General features: G+C 38.1%; 1 protein-coding gene across 13 annotated transcripts in view; it reads right to left on the reverse strand.

Moving 5' to 3' along the window:
* The window catches only part of LOC108013786 (uncharacterized), a 477,552-nt gene that overhangs the window by 39,445 nt on the left and 410,609 nt on the right, over window positions 1–27,498 (reverse strand). For 8 of the 13 annotated variants that reach the window (XM_070999389.1, XM_070999386.1, XM_070999388.1 and 5 more), the window contains one exon: window positions 26,725–26,751. The exons of 4 other annotated variants lie outside the window; for them this stretch is intronic. In XM_070999389.1, coding sequence (XP_070855490.1) covers window positions 26,725–26,751 — 27 coding nt within the window. Of the gene's footprint in view, window positions 1–3,165; window positions 3,309–26,724; window positions 26,752–27,498 lie in introns of those variants that run through there. One more of the 13 variants, XM_070999392.1, reaches the window with a different exon arrangement.

Raw genomic sequence — 27,498 nt, forward strand, 5'->3', positions numbered from 1 at the left:
AGATAGTTACTTTGCAAATGATCGCTCAGATGATAGTAATAGTGAGAAGGATAGCAGTTTTAGAATTTATTGCTCAAATGTTGGTCAGATTAGAAACGATTGTGCTACTGATAGCTGTGAGAAAGATGATTGTCTAAATGATAGTATTAAGGTTTATTGTGGTTACAAAGAAACACAAAGTGATTCGTGTAAAATGATAGAGTCAAGTCAAAATTTAAGTGTCCAGCCGAGCGATCATTTCGAGTCAGAAATTATGTCAATTGAATACCCTGATCCAGCCGAATGCAACCTGTTAAATGTTAGCGATAAGTGTGAGTTTGCGTTAAGAAAAAAACTGATAGATATTTTTGATAAGTTTTATACGAAACCGGAACGGCCGGAGATCCCCTTAGTAAAATGGGAAATGAAACTCAATTTTGATACAACTAAACCGTTCAATTACCCTCCAAGGCGTCTATCATACGCAGAGAAAAGTCAAGTTCAAAATTTACTAGACGATTACATAAAAAACGGTATTATTCGAGTAAGCGAGTCTGAGTATGCATCACCTATAGTTCTAGTAAAGAAAAAGTCTGGAGAATTAAGAATGTGCGTAGATTACCGAACCCTTAACAAAAACATGCTTAAAGATAACTACCCTACCCCCTTAATAGATGACCTTATTGATAAACTGTCTGAAAAAACTATTTTTACCAAGTTAGACCTTAAAAATGGGTTCTTTCACGTGCACATGCATGAGGATTCAATCAAGTATACCGCTTTTACAACACCTATGGGTCAGTATGAATGGCTTAGAATGCCGTTTGGTTTACGAAACGCACCAGCAGTTTTTCAAAGATTTGTGAACAAAATCTTTGCCGATTTGGTTAAAGAAGATAAGGTTTTAATTTATATGGATGATATTTTAATAGCAACGAAAGATAGTAAGAGTCATATGGAGATATTAACGGAGGTATTTAAACGACTGGTAGATAACAAGCTTGAGCTTAGGTTAGACAAGTGTGAATTCCTTCAAAGAGAAATAAAGCATTTAGGATATATAATATCGGGAGAGGGTATTAAACCTGATTCGAAAGGTATGCAAGCAGTAAAAGACTTCCCTGTACCGACAAAAGCGCATGAGGTTCAAAGTTTTCTTGGACTGTGCTCCTATTTCAGACGCTTTGTCAAAGATTTCTCAACAAAAGCAAAGCCGTTGTATGATCTTGTAAGAAAGGACAGAAAGTTCGAATTTGGTGCGAAAGAGTTAGAGTGTTTTGAAATATTAAAAGTAAATCTTTTGGAAGCCCCTATTCTGGCCTTATACAATCCAAAAGACCCAACAGAGTTACATTGCGATGCTAGCGCCCTAGGTTTTGGTTCAATTTTAATGCAGAAAAAGAAAGATAGTAAGTTTCACCCCGTATTCTATTTTTCCAAACGCACGACGGATGTGGAGGCGAAGTACCACAGTTTTGAATTAGAAACGCTCGCTGTAGTTTACTCGTTACAACGCTTTAGAATCTATCTTCAAGGAATACAGTTCAAAATAGTTACAGATTGTAGTGCTCTTACCCTGGCGTTAAATAAAAAGGAATTATGCCCAAGAATTGCCAGGTGGGCACTTTTTCTTCAAGATTATGACTACACTTTAGAACATAGATCCGGTAAGCGTATGCAACATGTCGATGCACTTAGCAGGAACACACACATACTGTCAATCGATTCTAATTCATTTGAAGAAAACTTAGTTATATGTCAAAGTAGAGATGAGAAAATTAAAAGTATAGCTGAGAAACTTCAGGAAACAGAATTAAAGGATTATGAGATGCGGAATGGAATAATTTACAGAAAAAAGGATAAGAATGGTCTTTTATTTTATGTGCCAAGCGAAATGGAAAGCCACGTTCTTTTTAGTTACCATGATCAGTTAGGACATGTTGGAATAGATAAGATGGTAGAAGTTGTCTCAAAAAGTTACTGGTTCCCCAAAGTTCGTGAAAAATGCAAGCGGCACATTAATAATTGTTTGAAATGTATCGCCTATTCTGATAAGTCTGGTAAAGACGAAGGTTTCCTTCATAGCATCCCCAAAGTAAGCATTCCCTTTGATGTCATACACATAGACCATTATGGCCCGGTAGACAAGAGTAGAGCTAACAAACACGTACTGGTGATTATAGACGCATTTACAAAGTTTGTAAGACTTTATCCGGCAAAAACTACAAAGTCTAGGGAAGCAATAGTAGCATTAAAGGACTATTTCAGGTCGTATAGTAGGCCGCGATGCGTGATTTCAGACCGTGGGACATGCTTCACATCTAAAGAATTTCATGACTTCTTAGAGGAAAACGAAGTGAAACACATTAAGATAGCCACTGGATCGCCGCAGGCTAATGGGCAAGTCGAAAGAGTTAATAGAAGCATAGGCCCCATGATCGCTAAATTGACTGATCCAGACAAGGGATTGTTCTGGGATACAGTTTTAGAAACAGTTGAACACGCACTTAATAATACGATTCAAAGATCAGTTAGTCAGCACCCAAGTCAAGTCTTATTCGGAGTGTCTCAAAAAGGAAAAGTTATAGATAGCTTAAAAGAGAAATTAGAAGAGTTAAATAAAGATAGAGAAAGTAGGAATTTAGAAGTAATTAGAGAAAAAGCTACTCAGAGCATCGAGAAGCTGCAAGAATACAATAAGTTACGCACAGACCTTAAGAGAAAGATTGCTAAAGAATACCAGACGGACGATTTAGTAATGATCAAAAACTTCGATTCTCATGTAGGCGTATACAAAAAACTAATTCCAAAATTCAAAGGCCCTTACAGAGTGACAAAGGTTCTTCGTAATGATAGGTATGTCTTGGAGGACGTTGAAGGTTTTCAACAGTCGAGGCTTCCTTATAAGGGAGTTTGGGCAGTAGCAAATATACGACCATGGATTAATAATGCAAATAGTTAAGAGATCAGGAGCTCTCTGGTCAGGATGGCCGAATTGTAGCAAGCAGACACACACACACACACACACATACATATCACTAAGCATCTGTTCTACATTAAGTTAGGTCACACTATTATTAAACACATACTGTAGCAAGCAGACACACACACACACACACACATACATATCACTAAGCATCTGTTCTACATTAAGTTAGGTCACACTATTATTAAACACATACATACATCCCTGTTACTCTTAAGAAACACTATGCTTGTCTCACTCCCTCATACTGTGTACCCCCAACGCTTGTAACATAGGTTAAGCCTGTACAAATCCACACAATAAAGATCACTTTTGCTGCGACCGCCGAACAAGAAAGTGCCGTCTACAATAGGAATGAATTTTTCTCATTAGTACTACAAAACTTCAAAAAGAAATAATAAGAAAAGTACAGTTTGTGCTTAAGTCAATAATATAACACACTTCTTATGTTTGCTGATGAATATGCTGCGCGTTCTTGAATTAAGAATAAATCATTCTTAAAACCCAAACTATCCGAAAATGTTTTTGACTCAAGAAAAATCAGGTTTTAGTATCCTTAAAATAGGAATGAATTGTTCTCATTAATAGTAAAAAACTTCAAAAATAAAAAGTATATCAACAAGTACAGTTTGTGCTTAAGTCAATAATATTTTTTTATTTTTTTTTTTTTAAATGCTTTGCTATTTATTTATTGAATCTTCTTCCTTTGGATCCTAACAATAAGTGTATCAAATCGTAGACTAATTAATCTAAGTCACAGTCATATGACTGATGTTTTGCTAAAGGGTTTGGCAGGTCGTTGCGTTGTAGACGGGATCGGCTGGAAACCCAAGTCAAGCCTCTTGCGAGGCGATTGGGGTGCACAGAGAGTTTTTCGTTGTAGGACGCTTTTTGATTGTCTATTTCATCTTTTACGGTAAGAATGCTTAGATCCCTGTGGATGTTTTGGTTGCGAATATACCATGGTGCCCCAGTGATAGTTCGCAGGATTTTCGATTGAGCGCGCTGTATAATGTCTATGTTGCTTCTGCTGGCGTTCCCCCATAGCTGGGAGCCATATGTCCAGATGGGCTTGAGAGTGGAGTTGTAGAGCAAAACCTTGTAGTCCAGACGCAGGGGCGAACGAGCGTTAAGAATCCAGTGGAAGCTGCTGGCCTTTAGTTTTAGATGTACTTTCTTGCGTTCGATGTGTCTTCTCCAGGTTAGTCGTCTGTCAAGGTGGACGCCGAGATACGTTACATCGTTGACTTGGGGAATCTGCGTATTATTCAATAATAGTGGAGGGCATGTTTGCCTGTTGAGAGTAAACGTTATGTGTTTACATTTTTGTTCATTTATTTTAATCCGCCAATCAGATAGCCACCTCTCTACTACGAGGAGGTGGTCTGCTAGCTGTGTTGTGGCTCGGCCTGGGCACCTCGAGCGACTTAAAATTGCGGTGTCGTCAGCGAACGTAGATGTTGTTAGCTGCTCGTTCGTGGGAATATCCGCTGTGTATAGGAGGAACAGAGTAGGCCCTAGGGCGCTTCCCTGCGGGACTCCAGCTTTGATAATGTAGTCGTCGGATGTTGTTGTATTGCACCTTACTGCGAAGGTCCTGTTGTATAGATACGACTCAAGAAGCTTGTGAGTGTAATCAGGTAAGTGTGTTTTGATTTTGTGCATGAGGCCATCTAGCCATACTCGATCGAAGGCTTGAGATACATCGAGGAATATTGCGCTGCAGTATTCCCGATGCTCAAAGGCTGTGCGTGTTTCTGATGTTATTCTGTTAACTTGTTCGATTGTTCCATGGTTTTGACGAAATCGAAATTGATGAGCAGGGATAACATTGTGTGCTCCTAGATATGGTGTTATGCGAGTTAGAAGGCATTTTTCGAACAGCTTAGACAGACACGATAATAGACTAATTGGTCTGTAGGATGACGGAATTGTGTGGTCTTTTCCGGGCTTCGGTATCATAATGATAATAGATTTTTTCCATTTTTTCGGATAGTAGCCGAGAGTTATAATCCCATTGAAGAGCTTACAGATAACCTCAATGGCAGAGTTTGGAAGTTCAATTAACATTTTTGGGGTTATTTGGTCACCGCCAGGGGCCTTTTTTGGTTTCAGTTCCCCAATGACTTTCGCGATCTCCTTTGGCTGAAACAATGGTGGTAGGGAAATAGATTCAGATTCGACTTGTGGTAGGAAAAATGAACCAGGGGCAGGGTTCGGCTGGAAGGCGTTTCTTAGATGTAAAGCAAAAGTTTCGGCTCTATCTTCGTCGCTGCGGGCCCAGATGCCAGATGAGTTTCTTATCGGAGTGACTGTTTCGATTGGAGAGCTCAGATTTGGGTGAGCCCTCCACAGAGGATGTTTTGTACTGGTTGGCGATAGTTTTTTAATGTACTGCAGCTGTGCATTTTCTGTTTCTTGCTTTAGAGCTCGATTTAGTGAGCGAGTGGCTTCCTTAAGACGTTGTTTTGATGACGGCGATCTGTTGGTTTGCCAGGCACGTCGCAGTCGCCTCTTTTCTAGGACTAACCATTCTATTTGCAGATTAGTTTTGAAGTGGTTGGTTTGCACTTCCCTCCCTTGTGGTGTTGAGATAGTAGCTGCCTCCACGAATACTTCTTCAAGAGCATCGGTAGAGCAGTCGATGTCCGCTTCGATGTTGAAATGAAGGGTTAATTTGATGTGTGAGCTTACATACTTTTTATATTTTAACCAGTTGGTTCTGTGCGACGTCAGCCTGAGGGGGTGATCTGTGGTTTTTGTGCTTTGAAGAAGAGTTATTAGCACTGGCGAATGGTCTGACGACAGGTCCGAAAGCGCTTTGGCGCTTTTTATATTGCGGGGAATGTTTTTTGTCACCGCAAAGTCTATTAGGTCTGGAACTTTCCTGGGGTCTGTTGGCCAGTATGTGGGGCTGCCAGGGGAAACATAGTCGAATTTGTTGTTCGGTTTTATGATTGCATTGTATAATTGCCTTCCTTTGGGGGTCACAAGGCGTGATCCCCAGTGCGTGTGTTTGGCATTATAGTCCCCTGCAGCTATAAAGCGATCTCCAAGCAAGTTGTAGAAGTCCATGAATTGTCCTTCAGAAATTGTAAAGCGAGGCGGGCAGTAGACAGCGGCTATGGTGAGGTTTCCGTTGCCTGACTGCACTTTGATAGACGTGACTTGCACATAACTAGTTGAAAACCTTTGGTGAAAGTGGTGCTTGATGCGTTCCCTGATTAGGATGCCGGTTCCGCCGTGGGCTTTACCATCTGGATGGTCTGCGCGGTAGAAAGTGTAGCCTCTTATTTGAAATTGTATTTGTGTGTGAGGTGCGTCTCTACCAGTAGCATAATGTCGATATGATTATCATTCAGGAACTGTGTTACTTGAAGGTTGTGCCTTGAAACGCCATTGGCGTTCCACCTTGTTATTCGTAGATTTGCCATCTGTTATTTAGACTGCTTAGCTGCAAGTAGCTGTAACACCATGTTCTGGTTTTGAACCAGTGTTTGCATGGTCGTTTTCATGAATGACATGAGTTCCATCATACTTTGTTGCATGGTGACCCACAAACCGCGAAAACCTGTGACGCCCAAAATTTTTATGCTAGATAAAAACTTTTTTTTAACTTAAATGTATTGGTCTCGTCAATACCTATCGATTGATCCAAAAAAAAATTTGCCACGCCCACTCTAACGCCCATAACGCTTAAATCTGTATACCGCCGGTAGGTGGCGCATTTTAATCTCGCTTTGCTGCTTGCATATCTCCATTTAGCTGAGTAACGAGTATCTGATAGTCGAGGTACTCGACTATAGCGTTCTTCCTTGTTTTTGACTTGTTACCTACCGCGGTGTTCTGCGGGCTACGCTTGATATGGATGTACCGGACCCGCTTGCTGAATTTTGTTTTGGTTTTGATTTGTTGTCGTGGTTCTTGTTGCCGTTGTATTTAGATCTGCGGTTCCAGTCGATTCCGAAATAATAGTCGTAGCTGTGGTTGTCGTTGGTTTTTTTGTCTTAGCTGTAGTTGTTGCTGGCAAATTTAGTGCGGATGCAGAAGTTTTACCGTTGCATGTTGTTGGTGCGCCAGGGCTCGAAACTGATGGTGGGGGGGTTTTGCATTGTTGACTCCACGCCGTCGGAGTAGGGGTAGCCGTAAGTAAGCATGGTGAGCAAGATCGTGCTCTTTGGCTATCGACCGACAGTAGGGTCCTTTTGTGCACTTCGCTATCACGCGTTGAGACATACGAAAAGTAACCATCTCTTCGGCTCGCGGAGCTGAGTCGCTCTTTATCTGTTCGTAGCTCATTGAGCTTTTATTAGCGTAGCACTTATTTATTATTATAAGATAAAATAATTATGTGCTAGTTTAAGTCATTACACCGATGTAGTGAGTTGAAACCGTTTTTTTATTTGGTTTTAGCGTCTTTTCGCTTATTTGAAATAAACCAGTTTAGTTTTGTGTTTTGTTTGCATTTAATTTATCAACTTTCTTGCATTTTTCGCGGAGCTCGCACAAGACACGTGCACTCTCTTCAGCGGTCGCGATGTATATCATCATGTATATCAAGTCAATAATATGTCGCACTCATTATATTTGCTATAAAAGAACAAATGTTGCTTAATTCAAATAGAGTTTTCACTTAGTGTAGTGTAGACAAAAATATAAGAAAAATTTTTCCCATTTCGATCGCAAACATTAAAAAACCTTTGTGCTTAGATCGGAGAAAGAAATAGTAAATTAATAATTACCCTTTTATACTCTGAAACGCATATACTACCGTACGCTTCTATTTTCAAAACATAAAAAATTGTACATATGAACAAAAAACACAACGAATTGAATATTATTTATAATTAACAATGAAGTTCTCCAAGCAAGCACATTTTGTGCTTAGATCGGAAGAAGAAATAGAAAATTAATAACTGTCCTTATATACATATGTAATCTGAAACGGAATACGGAAATACGTCTGGATTTTTCATACAGTCCAATCTACACCTGATCGCTTATACATATCCACAATTGTGCAATTTTGACACAAGTGTAAGTGTTTTCCTATAATGTAAGCAATGGGCTAAAAAAATTTTGATAGTTTGAAGCTAGACCAAAAATTTAAAGTATTCATTTGAATCAAAACATTAAAAAGTATAAGGAACTCTTTAAACAACAACCTATTTAAGAAATCACATATTATTGTTTTGCCATTTACATATAACATATATGTCTATAAAGGGTTTTAACATATTTTCTAATATTATTATAACTAATATTTTAATATATTTAATTCCAAAAATGTTTAACTTAATACATATAATAGATAAAGTTTACTATCGAAAAAAAGGCTCGATATCAACGCGAGAAATAGATGGTAGATATTTGATATTTTGACATAATTGAATGGTAGCCCCAGCTCTAGACAGGAGCCATTCACTTTCGATCTGATCGCGTAGTGTCAAAGTTTCATATGTGAAAATGAGTGCAAAAAGTGACGCGAAGCTCGAAGAGTTTTAAAAATAACATGAACTGGAAGATGTAGTAACAGTAAGTAACAAACTAAACACATTCTAGGTGCACTTTTTTCTAACGCACCTGGAAGCAACATACTAAACACCTTCTGGGTGTACTCTTTTTTAATGCATCAGGAAGTAACAACCTAAACACATTCTGGGTGCACTCTTTTTTATTGCACCTGGAAGCAACATACTAAACTCTTTCTGGGTGTACTCTTTTTTAATGCACCTGTAACATGTACCCAGGAATGACCCTAGAAGCATTCAAAAACCAAATATCTGGAAGTTTTCCCCTGGAATACATAAAACTGGATTTCAATTTCATATTTATTTTTTATTTCAATATTCAAGAACGCAAGGGGAGTAACTCCCCTTCTGTACGGGGCTTTGCTGCTTCCTTCTTGTTTATGTACTTTTGTCATTTACGCAGTTCAGTCCCTAGTGTGCCCATTCATTTTTTGCGAGATCCGATCAAAAATTAGTTGCGTTCTTGAATATTGAAATAAAAAATAAATATGAAATTGCAATCCAGTTTTATGTATTCCTGATTTTGAAATGAGGTACCCGAGGAGAAGCTCGTTTTTGTTTTCGAAATGGGAGACGTTCAAAAATAAAATCTTCAATTTCTATGACTACAACATTTAAAACGAAGCTTGTAAAGGGCTGCTTAAACAAGCAAACAGTTTTAAGAAAATTGGTAAATATTTTAATTTTTATAATCTGTCCTTATTTAATTAACTTGTAACTATTTTGAAATTATTTTAAGCGCAACTACATCAATAATTTTTTTATTAGTACAGAATGTTGCTTCTGCGTTCAAAATTGTGCTGTGTTATGTAAATTGTTTTTAATTTTTTGATTCCAGATTCCCAGAATTACTTAATCAGCATTCTTCTGTGCGCGGATTTACCATCTACTGCGCACTTCAAGAACGGGAAAGAAAAACTCATCAAAAGAGCGACTATTCTAGACTCTCAAGAGAGTTTCGTTTTAAGATTGACAACCATCAATGAGTACATGGTCCAAAAAGAGCGCATCATCTGTAAATGTTATACATCTGAATTTACTATACAGCCCTTTGTCATTGTCGTGGGAGTATCAGAAGATGACATAAAAGAATTATTTTTATATTTTGATAAGAACTTAGTGAAGTGTAAGTCCTTCCTTTACGCCCTAGAATTATGCTTTAAGTCCTTTCAAATACTATCGTTGGAATATCCTAAAGCCTCTTATGATCCATGGTTTTTCATACAAAAGTATTTTTTTGAAAAAGATTCTAGTTTTGATAAAAAGTCTTCAAAAAAAACTGCTTTAAGAGACTACTTAAGTAAATAATTTTAAGTCTAATTTCAGAATTCTAAAAAGCAAATCAAGATGAAGTTTAAATTTTTCCGATGCCACAAACGCTTTGCGAATGAGGATATTCTAATATCTCATTTTAAAATTGATCATTTCCTAAATCTTAAAATCTTAAAATAGAATGTAAGCAAAATACTTGTTCTATGAGCTTTAATAATTTTAATATTTTTAAAATGCACTTACAGTGGTCACATAAAGCTGACTCCGATTTGGAATTATCTAATCAACCAACTTTAGAAGAGTCACGAGTTGACATTTTTTCCGTTCTGCCTCTTTTTGAGAATTGTCTTGAGTTAAGTTTAGAAGAGTCACGAGTTGAAATTTTTTCCATTTGGGCTTTTTTTGAGAATTGTCTTGAGCATTAATATGTACATAAAATTGATCTCAGAAAACAGGTAGTGATGTTTTCTTTAAGTTTATATGACTGTTGGGGCGGGGTGGCTTGATCGTTGAAATAGCTGAGGTCCCAAGAACAAAGGGAACCCAAAAACACGGGGGTACTTTGTGGTTTTCTGCGCGACGTGCATAGGTGTTTATTAGTACACTTTGAAACATGAACTAGTTAAGCCTAACTTAACTTAAGCGCTCCAGAGCGGAGCTGTGGCTTAGGGGAGAGATGGAGAGCGGACGGCAGTGCGAGCGCGAGTTATCTTTAAGAAGTTAGTCCGCGTTGATTCAGGAGAGCAACTTTGTTGCCAACAATGTATTTGCCTGCTAGATGTTTGGCTGCCGTAGGGGTTTCGGTGGGGGACCGCCGAGGGTAAGTGCTGAGGCGGTAACTAGATGTTTGACTGCCGTAAGGGTTTCGGTGGGGGACCGCCGAGAGTAAGTGCTGAGGCGGTAACTCGCGCGAGATGTAAACATCTGGATAAAACTGCCTCCAGAAATTAAACGCCCTTTTGACGTACACATTCTCCGACGAAATGGTGTGTGGAACTGAGGCGGATAATGGCCTTGGAGGGTCGGATGGAATCGGCGGAGTACTAGGACCGCTGTTTCGATTCAGCAATGTGTAATGCCGATCTTGGCAAGTGAGACAGTTGTGAGCGCTTGTTCAATCCCGGAATTGATGGCTGCTTGCAAAGCAATTGGAGCACAACTGCTTCCTTTGAATATATGCTAGGCGATCGTCTACCGTCATTTGTAGGAAGCGTGGACATATACGCACGGGGGGATTCTTTTTCAAACACAGATCGCTGCCTTTGAGTATCGGAACTAGCCTTGTGTTGAAGGAATTTATTTTTGGAAATTCTGCCACTCGATTTGTGTCTTTGGACTGGACGTGGTGGAAATTGGCAGATCGGAAGCTATCGGCGGCCTCAAGAGTTCGATGGCGCTCCGTCAAATAGGAATCAAGCTCAAGCCACGTAGGAATTTCGGTTTTAATTTGGATGGATTGCTCCCATAGTAAGAGAATAAGCTTTGGTAGTTTTGTCGAGCACATATAAACCAGGATAGGCCCAATTCTCAATATTAACACCGGAAAATTGTAAGAAAGATAAGCAACCTTGAAAAGTGCGTTGAAGTTCCTTTAAGGCTGCTCCCGACTCCTGTGCTATGGATTGCACATTAAAAAGTGTTTTCAGGCGACTGTTCACCTGCAATCGCTTATTTTCGAAACGCTCAGTTAGGTTATTCCAGTCTGAGCGAAAGCCATCATTGGTGAGTAGGGATCTTGAAACTATGGAATGAGCTTTGCCACTTGTTTTTGAATTTAAGTGGAATAATTTTACAACGGGCGATAGACTCGGATTGTCTATGTATATTGCTGTGAAAAGGTCTCGGAAAGTCGGCCAGCGAAGATAATCTCCAGAGAAAACATCTGTGTCGATAGGAGGGAGCCGGCAGCTATGACGTGGAATTTTGGGAAGGAGTTACTGGATCTTGAGGTATTTAGGAGGAGCCTTTTTGGATTTGTTCCATCAGCTGCGCGGCAAACATTTTATAAGTGGAGTACGTTTGGTAATACTTGGATTTTAGTATGGATTACGTGTCTGCGGCGCTCTCGCCTGCAGCTATAATGCAGTTGGAGCATATGTCGTAAGCTGGAGCGTTCACAGTGGCCTAAAAGTAAATCAGACAGTCGGCTGTGGCCATAAATCGGGTTAAGACGGATTTTACTGATGTTGCCATGACGTAAAATAAGCTAAAATTTTAATTCAGAAGTAAGGAAACGTGCTAAAATTAAATTAGAATTTAGGAACCAATCAAGATTGTAAATATATACGGTCACACTGACGGATAGGCAGAGTCAATAAATATTTATTATATCGGATGGTCGGACTTATGTAAAGAATTACGGACTTTAATTTTGTTTGTTTTAAGGAAACATTTTTTGTGATCCCTTGACCCACTGTGCACTGGCGAAAATATCGATATACTCGTTCGTATGTAGGTTCTCTGTAGATATGTGCATATGTGAGGTGCGAGTAGTGGAATAACGTTGCGGTAATTGTAAAGATCTCGCTTATTTCTTGGACGTTGATGCACTATGGTCAGTACAAACAAGTGGCCCTTACGACACCAAGCAATGCTTGTTACGCGCGGAGTCCTAAACCGATTTGGGCAAGTAAACGAAATCGCGGACATGGAAAAAGACGACATAAAAATAGACAGTTTAAATGCTCTCATAGAATGGTTAGTAACATAGAAATTTACAAATTATTCGAAGATAGTAAATACATAAGTTTATCATAATTAGTTGCATTAGGGCTATCAAACAGTAAGACGTGACACAGTGCATTATAGTCATTACAAAGAACACGAAAAGGATCATGAAGGGCATAATTGGATCTACAAACTGGCAGGGACAACGGACGAAAACGACGAACTGTTCTACAGGGTAAATTCCAGTTGAGGGAACTAAGAAGGAAAGGAGAGTCGACATCACCATTAATTAATTTATGCAAAAACATAACTCCATGACACTTTCTACGATGGTTCAGGGTTGGTAAGTCCAGCAGGCGCAACCTCGCATGATAAGAGGGCAAACGACTTCCTGTGTCCCAGTTTAAACCTCTCAAAGCAAATAAAAGGAATTGTTTTTGAACGGACTCTAACATATTTTGGTAACAGCTAATATGAGGTGAGCAATATTCCATTGACGGACGAACAAGAGAAACATGCAAAAGCTTTGTTGTGTATGGATCATCAAACTCCCTTGACCAACGCTTCATAAACGCCAGGAGACTTCTGGCTTTGTTAGCTATAGTAGATATATGGTCTTTAAAACTAAGTTTATGATCAAATAAAACGCAAAGATCCTGAACAGAAAAAATACGTTCAAGGGCGTTATTTCCGATAGAATAAGAATACAGAGGTGGATTACAACGATAAAAGGTCATAAAGTTACATTTAGAATAGTTCAAGTTCAGCCTGTTAATCATGCACCAGCTATACAAACAATCAAGATCTAATTGAAGGTCATTATATGAATTAGGTAAACACATGGGTAAACATAGCTTGACATCATCTGCATACATTAAAACAGTTGATGATTTTATAACATAAGGTAGATCATTAATCATTAAGCCAAAAAGTAAAGGTCCCAGATGGCTACCCTGTGGCACTCCAGAAGTTACATTAATTATTTTGGAAATTTTATTATTAAAACAGACCATTTGAGTTCTATTAGAAAGGTAGGAAAATATCCTCTCTAGTAGGTTGGGTGGAAAACCTAAAAGGGACAGTTTATAAATAAGAATCCTATGGTTCACTGAATCAAAAGCTTTAGAGAAATCGGTATAAATCACATCAGTTTGATGATGTGTCAGAAAACCTCTAGTAATTAATGACGTAAATTCAAGTAGGTTTGTAGAAGTGGAGCGACATCTAGTGAAGCCATGCTGACAAGGTGAAATAATAGACCGGCAATGATGCTGCAAATGACAGGTAATAATTTTTTCGAAAAGTTTAGGAATAGAACTGAGTTTAGCAATACCACGGTAGTTTGAGGTATCGGACTTGTTCCCTTTTTTAAGCAATGGGATAATAAAGGATTCCTTCCATATGGATAGAAATCTAAATTGACTTAGGGACAGATAAGGGAAGAGCAAGATAAGATGAACAATTCCTAAGTATACAACTTGGTATTCTGTCAGGACCCGGTAAAAATGAGAGCTTGAGAGTATCAAGACTCTGAAGAACATCGGAAACATTAATCACTGGCTTAAAGATAGAGTTCAAATGAGATAGTGGGTATGGATAATCTTTATTAATGACACTATTGCATTTCGTATATGTCGATTGAAAAAAGTCTGCGAATTAGTTGGAAATATCATTATCATCAGATGCTACATTATTATTGAGAAAAAGAGAAGGAGGGAGGCAGTTAGATTTCCGTTTAAAATTGACGGAACGAGATAGGTAATTTTTGTAACAGTCAGAATTGTACTGGACAAATTCCACCTTAGCTGAACTATATTTGGTGAAGTCTGTCTGTAAGCCGGATATTTTGAACCGTTTAAATAGTCTGGTTTTTTATTTTTTAGATAAGATAGTTGACGGGTAAACCATGGAGAGCTGTAAGAATTCTTCATGGAGGAAAGAGCGAAATGTTCATCAAATAGACGGTAAAGGACCTCATAAAAGTACCTATCTGCATCATCAACAGGAAGGTCAACTAGAAAGGACCAGCTTACTGTCGATAAAGATTCCACTAGTCTGCCGTAATCAGTCCTCTTAAAACACAACTGCAGCTGTACATTTATTGCAGTCCTAGGATTATTAAAAAATACATTAATATAGATCTGAAGGGTAGGATGATAACAATCCTCAGGTAAAGATAGTGGCGAAATACGACTAGCTTCAGCATCGCTACTATCAAAAACAAAGATTGAGTCAAGAAGGCGACCAATATTAACTTTCTGCAATGATAGTTGAACAAGACCATCAATAAAATCATTTTGCGTCCTAGGAATCATTGTCAATGAGTCCTTACCCTCCAACCAAGAGATATTAGGAAGATTAAAGTCACCAAGCACAATAAGTTGGTCAGTTTCAGCAAGCAACAATTAGATTGAATGTATGGCGAACAGGTGCTATAGATACACATTAAATTCAGAGCCAGGGGATATATACGAGCAGGTTAAAAAAATGTTACCTTTTGGGAAAGATAATTTTACTGAAATAAATTCAATACCTGATGATTCAGAAACATCAACAAACTCAGAAGTTAAATTGGATTTGACTCCAATAAGAACGCCTCCAACACGACGAGTCTGACGATCCTTCCGATAAACAAAAAAGTTATTAGACAAAATCTCACTATCGTGTACGGATGGGTTAAGCCAGGTCTCAGTGAGTACAATAACATTGGCCTCAAAAATAGAACTTTTGATATAAAGCGTAGAGAGTTTACTAAGAAGCCCCCGAACATTTTGATAGTGAACTAGGAAATTAAACTTTTTGAATTTAAATCAGAGCTGGGCGCCGACAAAGAAGTTGTGGAAAGGGAGCTGCTTTTTTTATATACTCGTGGACAATTATATCAGCAGGCCAACAATTGGGGCAAAGAAGTTTAGAAAACAGCCCATCCGAAACAAGTATTTTAAATGAAGAGTAATATCTTATCTGTTTAAAATTAAATTTGGTGATGTCAATACCATTTTGACTGGGAGGGGAGAGACTTGTGACAATAAGATGCATCACATCATTTACTGTTAGTGCTGCATTAGATAGATTTCCTAGGTACCATGCCAGTGAGTGGTACCGGAAAAGAGAGAGTAGGGCTATGGGTGTTCTTCCTAGGGATCATGCTAGTAAGTGGGACAGGAGGAGGTGCAAGGGTATTAGCTAGAGGTAGAACAAGGTGCGGCAGAGCCCCCGAAGTGGCAACAGTCGGTGAACGGTTAGTAGGGCTTGATGACTCAGGCGAAAGTACAGTCCCCGTGGCGTCATTCCTTAATGACTCGATCCCATTGGGATCATCCTCATCACACGACACATAGCCTGCAGTGGGGCTGGGCAGAGAGAGGTTGGTCGAGAGATCAGGAACATGTAAAGAGACATTAGGCAGTGTAGGACTACGATTTATATTTAATGAAGATTGACTTAGAAGAATCCGACCCTTAAAGTTGGAGTCGCAGACACTAAATCGACTTAATAAGTCCGTAAATCCAGCACGGAATGCCTGGAACTCCAGCTCTGTTTGCCTCAATGTCAATTTTGATATGTAGGCATGTAGGGCACGTCCAGTTCAGGTTACCATTAGATCTAGTGCGATCAGCAATTTGGGCAGCACTATGCCCAAAGTCTGCACATTTAGCGTGCGCAATGTTCTCACATAACCAGCAACTAACAGTTGGCTGCCGAGAAGTGATTTTGCCAACAAATTGGCAACCAACAACACAGCAGGCAGACATTGCTTACACCTTGAAGTATGTTAAATGTAGAATGTAGAAAAATTAGAAAAAAGTAGGAAGCTTCAGATGAGTGCCAACAAACAGCTGTGTAACTTAGCAAAACGCAGAGAGATAAAAAAAAAAAAAAACTATAAGACCAATTCAGCAAAGACCCGTTAACTCGAAAATGAGAGCCGGTGACTGAAGTTGGGAGAATGTAGCAGAGCGAACGGTGCGAGAGAGCGCCAAAACAACAATGTAAATAAGAAACAACAACAATGCACAAAGCACCCGCGTCGTTTACTGTTATCCAATATAATAATAAAGATAATGGTTTTAACACAAATAACTAATTTGCATTCAAACGGCGGTCTCAACCTAGTTGAAAATGTAAACTTTGGGAATAATAAGATCGGTAATTTAGACACTAGGCTAATAAATGTAGGAGCAAATATAAAACACGTCCGTGTACAACAGAGACCGAAACTCAATTATGCTGGTTTGTCGATGCATTTGTTTGTCACCTACACAACTAACTTGCAATCGATTTGCTGGAGTAAATTTGTGCATATTGTAACTTTGTTAGCCGTATTTGTAGGTCGAGAGAATTAGTTGGAGTGGACTGTATAAGAAAGAGTACTTAGAGTGGACTGTATTAGAATATGTATGTAACATATGTATATGTATAGCTGAAATACGTAAAAAATAAAGAGTGCAAATCTTAAGGAAAAGTTTTATAATCGGGAATTTTTAAGTGTGGCTGAGTTATCTGTTTTACACAATTGAAATTTAAAATGTATTTGAGAAATATTTTAGTTGAATAGTAGCACGGAAATATATACTGGAATTGTTTCAAGTGTACAATTGTGGGCAAAGGAAACTGGAATACAGTCGGGTACAAATAACGGAATGGTAATACATATATTCAATGCCGTTGTGTCGGATTAATCACATTTGGATTTAGACAATATATCATACAGAAAGTTAGTCGAAACGGGGTTCGAAAAACTGGCTGTATGACCGGCAATTGGAAAAAGGAAACTCCAGGAGAGGAAAATCCAAAGATTTCGAGATCCGGCTTCGACTGGACCAAAATGTTGGGGCGGGGTGGCTTGATCGCTGAAATAGCTGAAGTCCCAACAACGAAGGGTACGCAAAAACTCGGGGGTACTTTGTGGTTATTTGCGCGACGCGCATAGGTGTTTATTAGTATACTTTGAAACATGAACTAGTTAAGCCTAACTTAATTTAAGCGCTCCAGAGCGGAGCTGTGACTTAGGGGAGAGATAGAGAGGGAGAGCGGACGGCAGTGCGAGCGCGCGAGATGTAGACATCTGGATAAAACTGCCGCTCGACACTACCTCCTGAAATTGAACGCCCGTTTGACGTAAGCAATGACCAAAACTGTTTTTTGCAATTTTGCAACTTATTTTTATGTTTCAAGAAATTTTTTAAAATTCCTAAGTTATTAGATTAACGTTAATTAATGCCCAAAACAGTTTTATAAAAAGCGCGATATCCAATATACCAACAACAAAAAAGTAACTTCAGCGAAACAGTTTTTATGATTCCGTATGTATTGTACTTCGATGACTTCCATTTATGAAGCTTATATTAGCTTATATTATTTTAACAGCTGATATAAAAGAATATGCAATAGAAAGAAGCACTTCTCCATTAGTTCAAAAGCTCAAGGAATTAGAAAAAGGCATTTTGGTTGAGATAGGATCTAAAACGGTTAAAGTTTATTTTTCATTAGGTGTAGCTATAACTGAGCAGTCAATTCTGTGAATGGCTTTGTTCGTTCGTTTAACTCGACTCGATTTTGTCGTGGTTGCAAACGATCAAAGCAAGAAACTCAATTTGACTCGCATGAAAAGAAAGATTCCTTAAGAAATAAAACTAATTATAATTCAGATTTGCTTGACAATAATACTAAACTAACAGGAGTCAATTCTAAGTGTATATTTAATGATTTAGCTAATTTTCATGTAACTGAAAGATTCAGCTTTGATATAATGCATGACATTTTTGAAGGGGTTGCAAAATATGATGTGTGCAAAGGTACGAGGGCAGTCCGATAAGTACTTAGCCTGACCGCCCGATGGCGTCACTATCGCAAGAGAAATTTACTATAGTGTAGTACGTTCTCGTAGACGGCCACTGTCAATATTTCAGCCAAATCGGACTCGCAGTTTTGTTTTGAGTGCGTATGGAATCGGACGTGTCCGCGGATTTTAGAAAAATAGAGAAAGTGCAATATCGGCCTGTGATTCGATTTGTTTTTTTTTGGAAGGGAAATCGCGCAGCGAATTCAGAGAGCGCTTGAATGCTATGTACGGTGACTCTTCTCCTTCGATGGCGACCGTCAAAAATTGGTTTAACGAGTTTTAACGTGGTCGCACGTCGGTTTTTGATGAGCCACGCCCAGGTGCCCCGAAAACGGCTACCACGGAGGACAACGTGACAAAAGTCCACGATCTCGTATTGGCAGACCGCCGAATGAAGATTTGCGAGATAGCTGAGACAGTAGGCATGTCAAAAAACCGCGTGGGTCATATCCTGCATGAAATTTTGGGCATGAGAAAGCTGTCGCCGCGATGCGTGCTGTTTAAGCGCAATCCGAGGGAGTTTCTGCGCCGTTTCGTGACCGTCGACGAAACATGGATCCACTGGTACACACCAGAGACCAAGAAACAGTCGAAACTGTGGAATTCACCTGGCAAACCTGCTCCGAAGAAGGCGAGGACTGTCCCATCGGCCAGAAAGGTGATGGTCACTGTTTTTTGGGATTCACAAGGTGTGATCTACATCGACTACCTGGAGAAGGGCAAAACGGTCACAGTGCTGTACTATGCCGAATTGCAGAAAATTCGGCCCATTTGGCGAAAAAAAAGTGCTCTTCCATCATGACAACGCACCAGCTCACACTTCCGCCTTCGCCAAGGCCAAATTGGTCGAATTCGGCTACGAACTGCTACCCCATTCACCATATTCTCCAGATTTCGCCTCGTGAGACTAATTTTTTTTCCAAACTTGAAAAAGTCACTCGCTGGACAGAAATTTGAGTCGAGTGAGGAGGTCGTCGGCGCCACAGAGGCCTGTTTTGCAGACCTCGAGAAAACGTATTTTTCAGACGGGTTAAAGAAGTTGGAGCATCGCTGGGTTAAGTGTATCGAGCTAAAAGGAGATTATGTTGAGAAATAAATCACCACTTTTCCAAAATTTTCGTTTTTCTTTTGGAGGGTAAGTACACATCGGACCACCCTCGTTTATGAAATTAATTAAAACAAAAGTTCTCGCTTAAGTACTATTAATAACAGAAAACATTTATTTCCTTACGGCGAAATAAAAATTGTAAATCAGTCAAATTGTTTAGATTTAGCCCGCTTAAAAAATTGTAATCTCGACTTGTCTGCGAGTGAAATGAAAGGCTTTCTTCATTTTTTGCTTTTATTGATTGGCGACCTTGTTCCAACTGACAATGTTGATTGGCAATTGATATTAATTTTATTAAAAATTATTAATCTACTATTAAAGCCAGAGCTAGTATCTGAAGATTTGTCAAAGCTAGAGGAGGTGTAAAATGACATCATCAACTGTATACTCAATTGTATGGCGCTTTAAAGCCTAAACATCATTTCATAATGCACTACGCATCGACAATAAAGAAGTGCGGCCCACTAAAATATCTATGGACTTTGCGCTTCTAGTCTAAGTTAAGAGAATCAAAATTACATACCCATAACATTCATTCCAGAATCAATCCGCCATGTTCTATTGCTAAAAAGGCGGCCTTACAATTGGCTAAGTTTTTGATAAATCATGAAGTCAACTGAAACTTCAAATACCAATTTTCTCTTTTTCACATAGTTTGAATGTAGCTCTAAAGAACATTGACTACTGTACTAGAATTGTGAAAAAACAACACTCTTTCAAATATGTAATCTCTTTAAGCAAGTTACGTACAAGGGTACAATATATAAGACAAAATATTTCCTTGTAGCTATTTAAAATTCTAAGTTTTTTTAATTTTGGTAATAAAGTTTTTGTTGTTTGCGAAGAAATTATTTTATTGAGTTATGACAACCACTTTTGTTCACACCAAGTTGGAAATAGCACTGAAAATCTATATGTAAAAAACATTCAAGAATTCATATCCCTTCCAATTCATGTGTATACTTTAAATAATTCTAAGTCTTATATTAGGCTGAAGTATGTATAACATATAACGCAAGTTACAATACTTATATATGAATTATTTCCTTTTCAAGTTTCCAGTATTATACTACAATAAGAATCAACAAACTAAATGATGCGATACATTAAAACAATAAAATAAAACAAAAAAAAAAGAGCTTTTTATTTCTGCAAACCCAATGCCTTCTTAATTAAAGAATTATAAGTTCTTATGTAAATAACTTTTTCGGCTGGATTTTGGACTTTTAAACTCTTTAATGGAGCATGATTTGTTCTTATTATAAGACCAAGTTATGTTAAATATAACGCATTTCAATACTTAAAATAAACAATAAACATACTGTGTATGAGTGTAGTATGAAAATTTCTTTTCTGAAGACTAAGTCCAGTTTAAAATGAGAATTATATATTTTTGATGCAAGCTGCATATCATTTTGATATAAGCATTGTCCATGGTTCATTTAGGAAAATTGTAGACCTGTTTTAAGAATAAATATTGCTATATTAATGAATTAATTATATTTCATTTAAGTACATTTCATACTTGATTTGAGAATTCTTAAACTTTTTATAGTACAATTCATACTAAAATGAAGTAGTGTTTATACTTAAATAAAAAGATTTCTTACCTAAATCAAGTAGAAAACATTCTTAATTTCACCCAAAAATGTTCTCAAATTAAGAATGGCGGTTTAAGAATAAAACGTTCTTGAAGTGAAAAGGTAAGCCCAATTCGTACCTGTCGAAGTTTTAAGACCATTGGGCCCAATGTGCTTGGGTTTTTCTCTGAGTACGAGAACGACTATAGCGCTGTATCTTGTTAGTATAGGAACGCTGAAATTTCGGACAAACGACTATTACAATGTTTTGCAATTCAATCGAGATTTCACACCACGTGCAATAAATTAGCTGTGTTAACTAATACGCCGCTAGGGGCGCTATAAACTAGTTGGCGCTGCAGGCTTGGGGGCGCTTTAGGCTAGGTGTGTTAATGAACAAAGAAGAGTGGCTTTAAGCATATATCCATCCCTCTCGCACTCCCTTAAGCTGAGTAATGGGTATCTAATAGTTGAGGCCATAGACTGCAGCGTTTTCTTTTGTGTTTTATTGTGTTCCAGCTGCGTGTATATCTTACATAAATATTTTTATTTATTGCGTTAAAGTCTGAAAATATCTACGAACATAAACATGGTACCCGTCTCACAGCAAGTGGGCGTGGGCAAAGGCAGATGGGTTAAGATGTTTGTTACATTCGAATATACAGAGCATTCAGTGAATATCAAAAATACAGTTGATTATATTGCGAACATATAAACGCGAAATGGATCATGTAACTCAAAATTAGTCCTACAACTTTTGTAGGGCCATCAGTCGAAAGTGACGAGTTGACCTTACAGATATGGAGAGCTTTATTTGACCAAGAAGGTAGCTTGAATTTACAAGTTCAGTGATTAATTTGTGAAGAAACATAACACCCTGGCAGGTCCGACGATCCTTGAGGGAGGGCAGGTTCAGTAGACGCAGTCTATCCACTTAAGATTGTAGGGAACGATGTGTTTTCCAGTTTCATTTCTGTACCGGCTCGATAAGCTTCTGACACTTAGCATTTTGAGGTGACCAAACTCACGAACAGTATTCAAGATTGGACGAACCAAGGAAATGTGTTTCGTGGTTTCCTCAAATTCCTTTGACCAACGTTTGACAAAGGCGAAACACCCTTTTGCTTTACTAACTATAATGCCAATGTGATCATTGAAGTTTAAGTTGTGGTTGAATAAGACTCCAAGGTCTGTAACGGAATTTATGCATTCGAGATCACTTGACCCAATAAAATATCTTGTGAGGAAAAGATTCTTTTGATAAAAGGACAAAGTTACATTTAGATTGGCTTAAAAACAGCAAATTCTGAATGCAATAAAAATGAAAATTGTTCAAATCGGCTTGGAAAAGTGCAAGGGAATTGGGATTTAAAGGCAAACAAAGTTGTACGCCGCCAGCATACATCAGTTTAGATAACGGTTTTCAGAAAGCATCGGCACATTTTTTTATAACACAGCTCGGTGCAAGATCAGGGCCCGAAGAGAAAGATAACATGGTTGTTTAAAGATTTTGAAAAACGTCGTCCTCACTTATAAGGGGGATGAAAATAAAGTTGGAGTGAGGGAGAGGGTGTGGTTAGGATGAGGTGTTATCATAGCTAAAAGATTACCACCCTCAAGACCTACCGGACCGGATTTTGACCTAGCAACATCACCACCCTCAATATTAATATCTAAAAGATGAGTACATGGACTGAAAAAAATTTGGCAGATAAGGCGGATGTAGAATTAAGGTGAAAACAAGATGGGAATTGTTGTGATTTCCGTTTCGAATTAACAAATGCAAAGAACTATTTGGGGTTATCTTGGAATTCGGTATTGAATTATTCGGAGTTATTAAAACCAGCAAATAGATACCACGAGTGGTCAGATTGCAGCCCGGTTCTCTTAAATTTCTAAAGCAGTCTGGACATGGAGTTTTTCAGGAAAGAGAGGGTACGTCAGAACCAAGGGGGCTTTCGAGACGCGTTTGTAGAGGGATATGAGGGATTAAACATATCGAAAGCTGAATAGAGTGTTCCACAAAAATTATCCTACAATATATAAGGGATCATCGTTTGAATTCATTAAAGACCAATCGAGTTCTACGAAAATAACGAAAGGATGCAGGTTCGATTTAAAAACATGGCAATAATGGAACTGATGCTTCTAAAGTAACCTCAACTGTAGGATGGTACGCGTCTTCAGGATTTGAGAGAGAACTAGTTCGAGTTACGTATGCATTTGCGAACTCTGAGACTAAAATAAGGTCTAAAATTTACCAGAGTAGTGACGAAGCGCACCAGGAAAATTATGAAAATGAAACTTTTTCGTTCGATGGTTACGAGTGATACATCAATCGAAATATATTTTAAAACTAAAAGGATTGCATTACAAGGCTATAAGAAAATCAATTAGTTTGGGAAAAAGTGCGGTAAAAGTGAAAAAATAAAATATTGAAAATTTTATCTGTTGGGGCCGGTGGGGATCAACACCCCCCGCTATTAACCTAGTTGTATTTTCACTTAAAATACGCTTCGAATGACACCTTAACTTTCAAATTCGGCTGCTCCGTTCAAAAGTAATACGCAATACAAGATTTTGGGGCACTTCTCAAAATGAAACAAGGAAGAACGCTATAGTCGAGTACCTCGACTGTCAGATACCCGTTACTCCGCTACATGGACCAAAGGGAAATAGAGATATGCCAGCAGCAAAGCGAGATTGAAATGCGACACCTACTCCTGATCTCAATATATGGTTATGTGAGCGGTAGACAGATTTAGGCGTTATGGGCGTTAGAGTGGGCGTAGCAATCTTTTTTTCAGATCAATCGATAGTGTAGTATGCATGTATCATTGTAGCGAGTACTCACTGTACCGAAACCAATACTGTGTTACCGTGTACTTAAACAAACACAAAAGTCCCGGCCAAAATTTAAAAAAAAAAACAAGACAAAACTAGTTATACCCGTTACTCGTAGAGTAAAAGGGTATACTAGATTCGTCGGAAAGTATGTAACAGGCAGAAGGAAGCGTTTCCGACCCCATAAAGTATATATATTCTTGATCAGGATCACTAGCCGAGTCGATCTAGCCATGTCCGTCTGTCCGTCTGTCCGTCTGTCCGTCTGTCCGTATGAACGCTGAGATCTCGGAAACTATGAGAGTTACAATACTGGGATTAGGCACGCAGATTCCTGAGATACCTGCGCAGCGCAAGTTTGTTTCAGTAGACTGCCACGCCCACTCTAACGCCCACAAACCGCCCAAAACTGTGGCTCATACAGTTTTGATGCTAGATAGAAAATTTTAACTGAAATGTATTGTTCTCATCAATACCTATCGATTGACCCAAAAAAAAGTTTGCCACGCCCACTTTAACGCCCACAAACCGCGAAAACCTGTGTCGCCCACAATTTTCATGCTAGATAAAAAATTTTAACTGAAATGTATTGTTCTCATCAATACCTATCGATTGGTCCAAAAAAAAGTTTTCCAGGCCCACTTTACCGCCCACAAACCGCGAAAACCTGTGACGCCCACAATTTTCATGCTAGATAAACAAATTTAACTGAAATGTATTGGACTTGTCAATACCTATCGATTGGTCCAAAAAAAAATTTGCCACGCCCACTCTAACGCCCATAACGCTTAAATCTGTATACCGCCGGTAGGTGGCGCATTTTAATCTCGCTTTGCTACTTGCATATCCCTATTTAGCTGAGTAACGGGTATCTGATAGTCGAGGTACTCGACTATAGCGTTCTTCCTTGTTTTTTATAATTTCAAGCATTATTAAAAGTTAAAAAAAAAATGATTATTTTTTTAATATAATAACCAAAAAAAAATAATAATATATCTTCTTTTATGACCACAAGTATTGGTAGATTCGAATTAGCGTCGCTTGTGACCGGTTGTGTTTATCTTGTGCTCTGTGCTTTTTGTCAATTTGTCATTAATATCTGTGATACTGGTGCCTTGCTTTGTGACTTAGTCCAACATAACTAAATCTATTGTCTAATTGTATATTTTATTGTAGAAATGTTAACAAAACCAAACTCTGTTTTTAGCCTGTTCATTTGTTTATTGTATCTTCTGTAGCTTTTGTTGTTGTTTCCCATAACTTTCTTGTAATCTCTCTCCCGTTTCTTGTCGTTTAAGCTGTTGTCGTGTATATTTTGCTTGTGTTTCGCAAGCCACGCTCGGTCGACTGCCACTCTGTCGCGCTCTCTCGCCCTCGCATTCTCTATGCGCTCTTATACTTTTGCGTTCTTGCGTGTCTACATTTTTATTGTTTGATCCCAGTGTCAAATTAAGTGAGGTATTTATAATTCTTTTGATTCTTTGGTTTTGTTAATAACTTTTTTTCTTAAATTTAAATACTTAAAAATGGCTCTTTTTTGTTCCAAAAAAGATTGTCAGTTCGGATCGTCACCTAATGACGTTTTTATTTACTGTCCCTGGTCTCGATAATCAGACGAACGATGTTCAGATTGTTGGTGCCGGAAGAAAGAGACCCTGGTTGTTCCATATAGGAAGCAATTATTTGAGTCTCGTTTAACACCTAAAACCACATCTGCAGATGTTTTGGAATTTATACACCAGGAATTCCCATCTCAAAACATTACGGTGAAGGAGTATAAATTTCCATATGTTCGTCGGATATCTTCATTTAAAATATCTGCTCCTCCTGAAGTATTTAATGTACTAAACTCAAAAAGTTGTTGGCTTAATGATGAATTGGTCATTAAAGAATTTGTTCCAAACAGACGGAGAACTAATGATAGGCCTTCCACGGTAGTACCTGCGCCAAAAAACTGAGCAGTTTATTTTTGGCCTATCAAAATGTTAGGGGACTTAATATGAAGCTACCTTATGCTGACTCCTCTGCCTTTTCTGAAGACATTGACATTGAAATCGTTGGTGTTAAAGTTTCTTTGAAATCTTTTTCTATTTATGTAACTTTTTCTTATATTCCACCTTGATCCGACTTTGTCTGCAATAAAAACTGTTCTATCTCATCTTTCCGAAAGGGATTTTTTTATTGTTTTGGGTGATTTTAATCTCCCTGGCATTTCTTGGCCCTCTCCACTCTCTCACTTGTCTTTAACAGCTATAAATTACACCCGTAACTTGTGAACTTAATACATTTTCGTCACAAAAATTGATTTCAGAACTTTTGTTTGTTGAAGGTGCGATCGTCACTAGATAATTACCTCGTTAAGAGGTGTTTTTTTAATATTTAATACTCCCGAAATATAAAATATTTTTCTACTTCATTCCCCAGCTCTGTATGCTTAAATACACTTGCTTTGGTTATTCTTAAGATGTTGTCTCTAAAATAAGCTTTTTTAGGTAACTCCATTTCGTTTTTAAAAATATGGGAAAACCATTAAAAAGTTGACGTTCCCAACATTTTGGCCACGTTTTCTTTATTTTACGCCTTAGATAAATTAACTTCTAGGACATTAAAAACCCATATTTAAGTCTCACGTTGTATTTTATTTGATGTTCAAATCGGAACTGATATTGCATTACTTAAGAATTCCCTGATCTAAGTGGCGGTGGCAGAATTCTAGTTGAGCGGCAGAAACGGCAAGATCGGAAGAATTGGCATTTATGGATTTGATTTGTGGCAACTGACCGGATTCTCGTGTTTATGTTATTGAACTGTAAGATCTGACTCCCAACGAAATTGTCACAATATTGAAATGTTGTTGCCTAACAATGTTGCAATATATCATGGAAAATTTAATAAGATATTGCTGTGCTTACCTCTCTCTCTTTAAAATCCTACTTGTCCTGAAAAGGAATTAGAAATAAGGAATTTTATTAAATTTTGATTGTATCTTGAACTTGTAGAATTACTTTCTCTTTTCGATAAAAAAAGTTTTAAGTACAATCAGAGTAAAGACAATAGCGCCGCAAAAGTCAGATTACGTCAATTTTGGCCCAATGAATTGGCAAATTTTACATTTCCTTTTTCTTCTTTTATGACTCTAACCTGATTTTGTAAGCTTAAAGCAATATCGTTACTGAAATGATTCTCTTTTTGAATTGTGTTTTCTAGCATATTCGATATTGTTGTTAAATTATTAATTTTGTCCTGAAGATGATTGTTAATGATTATCTGGTCATTGCTGGTCATTCGTAACTAGGTTTTTTAAATGTTTCCCTGTCATAACTAGACCATCGGGCTGCCTGCGATATATTTCCATGCTAAGCCAATCATGTAATGTAAGTGTAGTTAGATCAGACAGTGATTGTGTTATTTCATGCGTTAGAGTATGGTAGTGGTTACTATATCTTAATTATACCCGTTACTCGTAGAGTAAAAGGGTATACTAGATTCGTCGGAAAGTATATAACAGGCAGAAGGAAGCGTTTCCGACCCCATAAAGTATATATATTCTTGATCAGGATCACTAGCCGAGTCGATCTAGCCATGTCCGTCTGTCCGTCTGTCCGTCTGTCCGGATGAACGCTGAGATCTCGGAAACTATGAGAGCTAGGCTATTGAGATTTGGCGTGCAGATTCCTGAGCTTCTT

Source organism: Drosophila suzukii, unplaced genomic scaffold (genome assembly GCF_043229965.1).
Source record: "Drosophila suzukii unplaced genomic scaffold, CBGP_Dsuzu_IsoJpt1.0 scf_7, whole genome shotgun sequence".
NCBI lineage: Eukaryota > Metazoa > Arthropoda > Insecta > Diptera > Drosophilidae > Drosophila > Drosophila suzukii.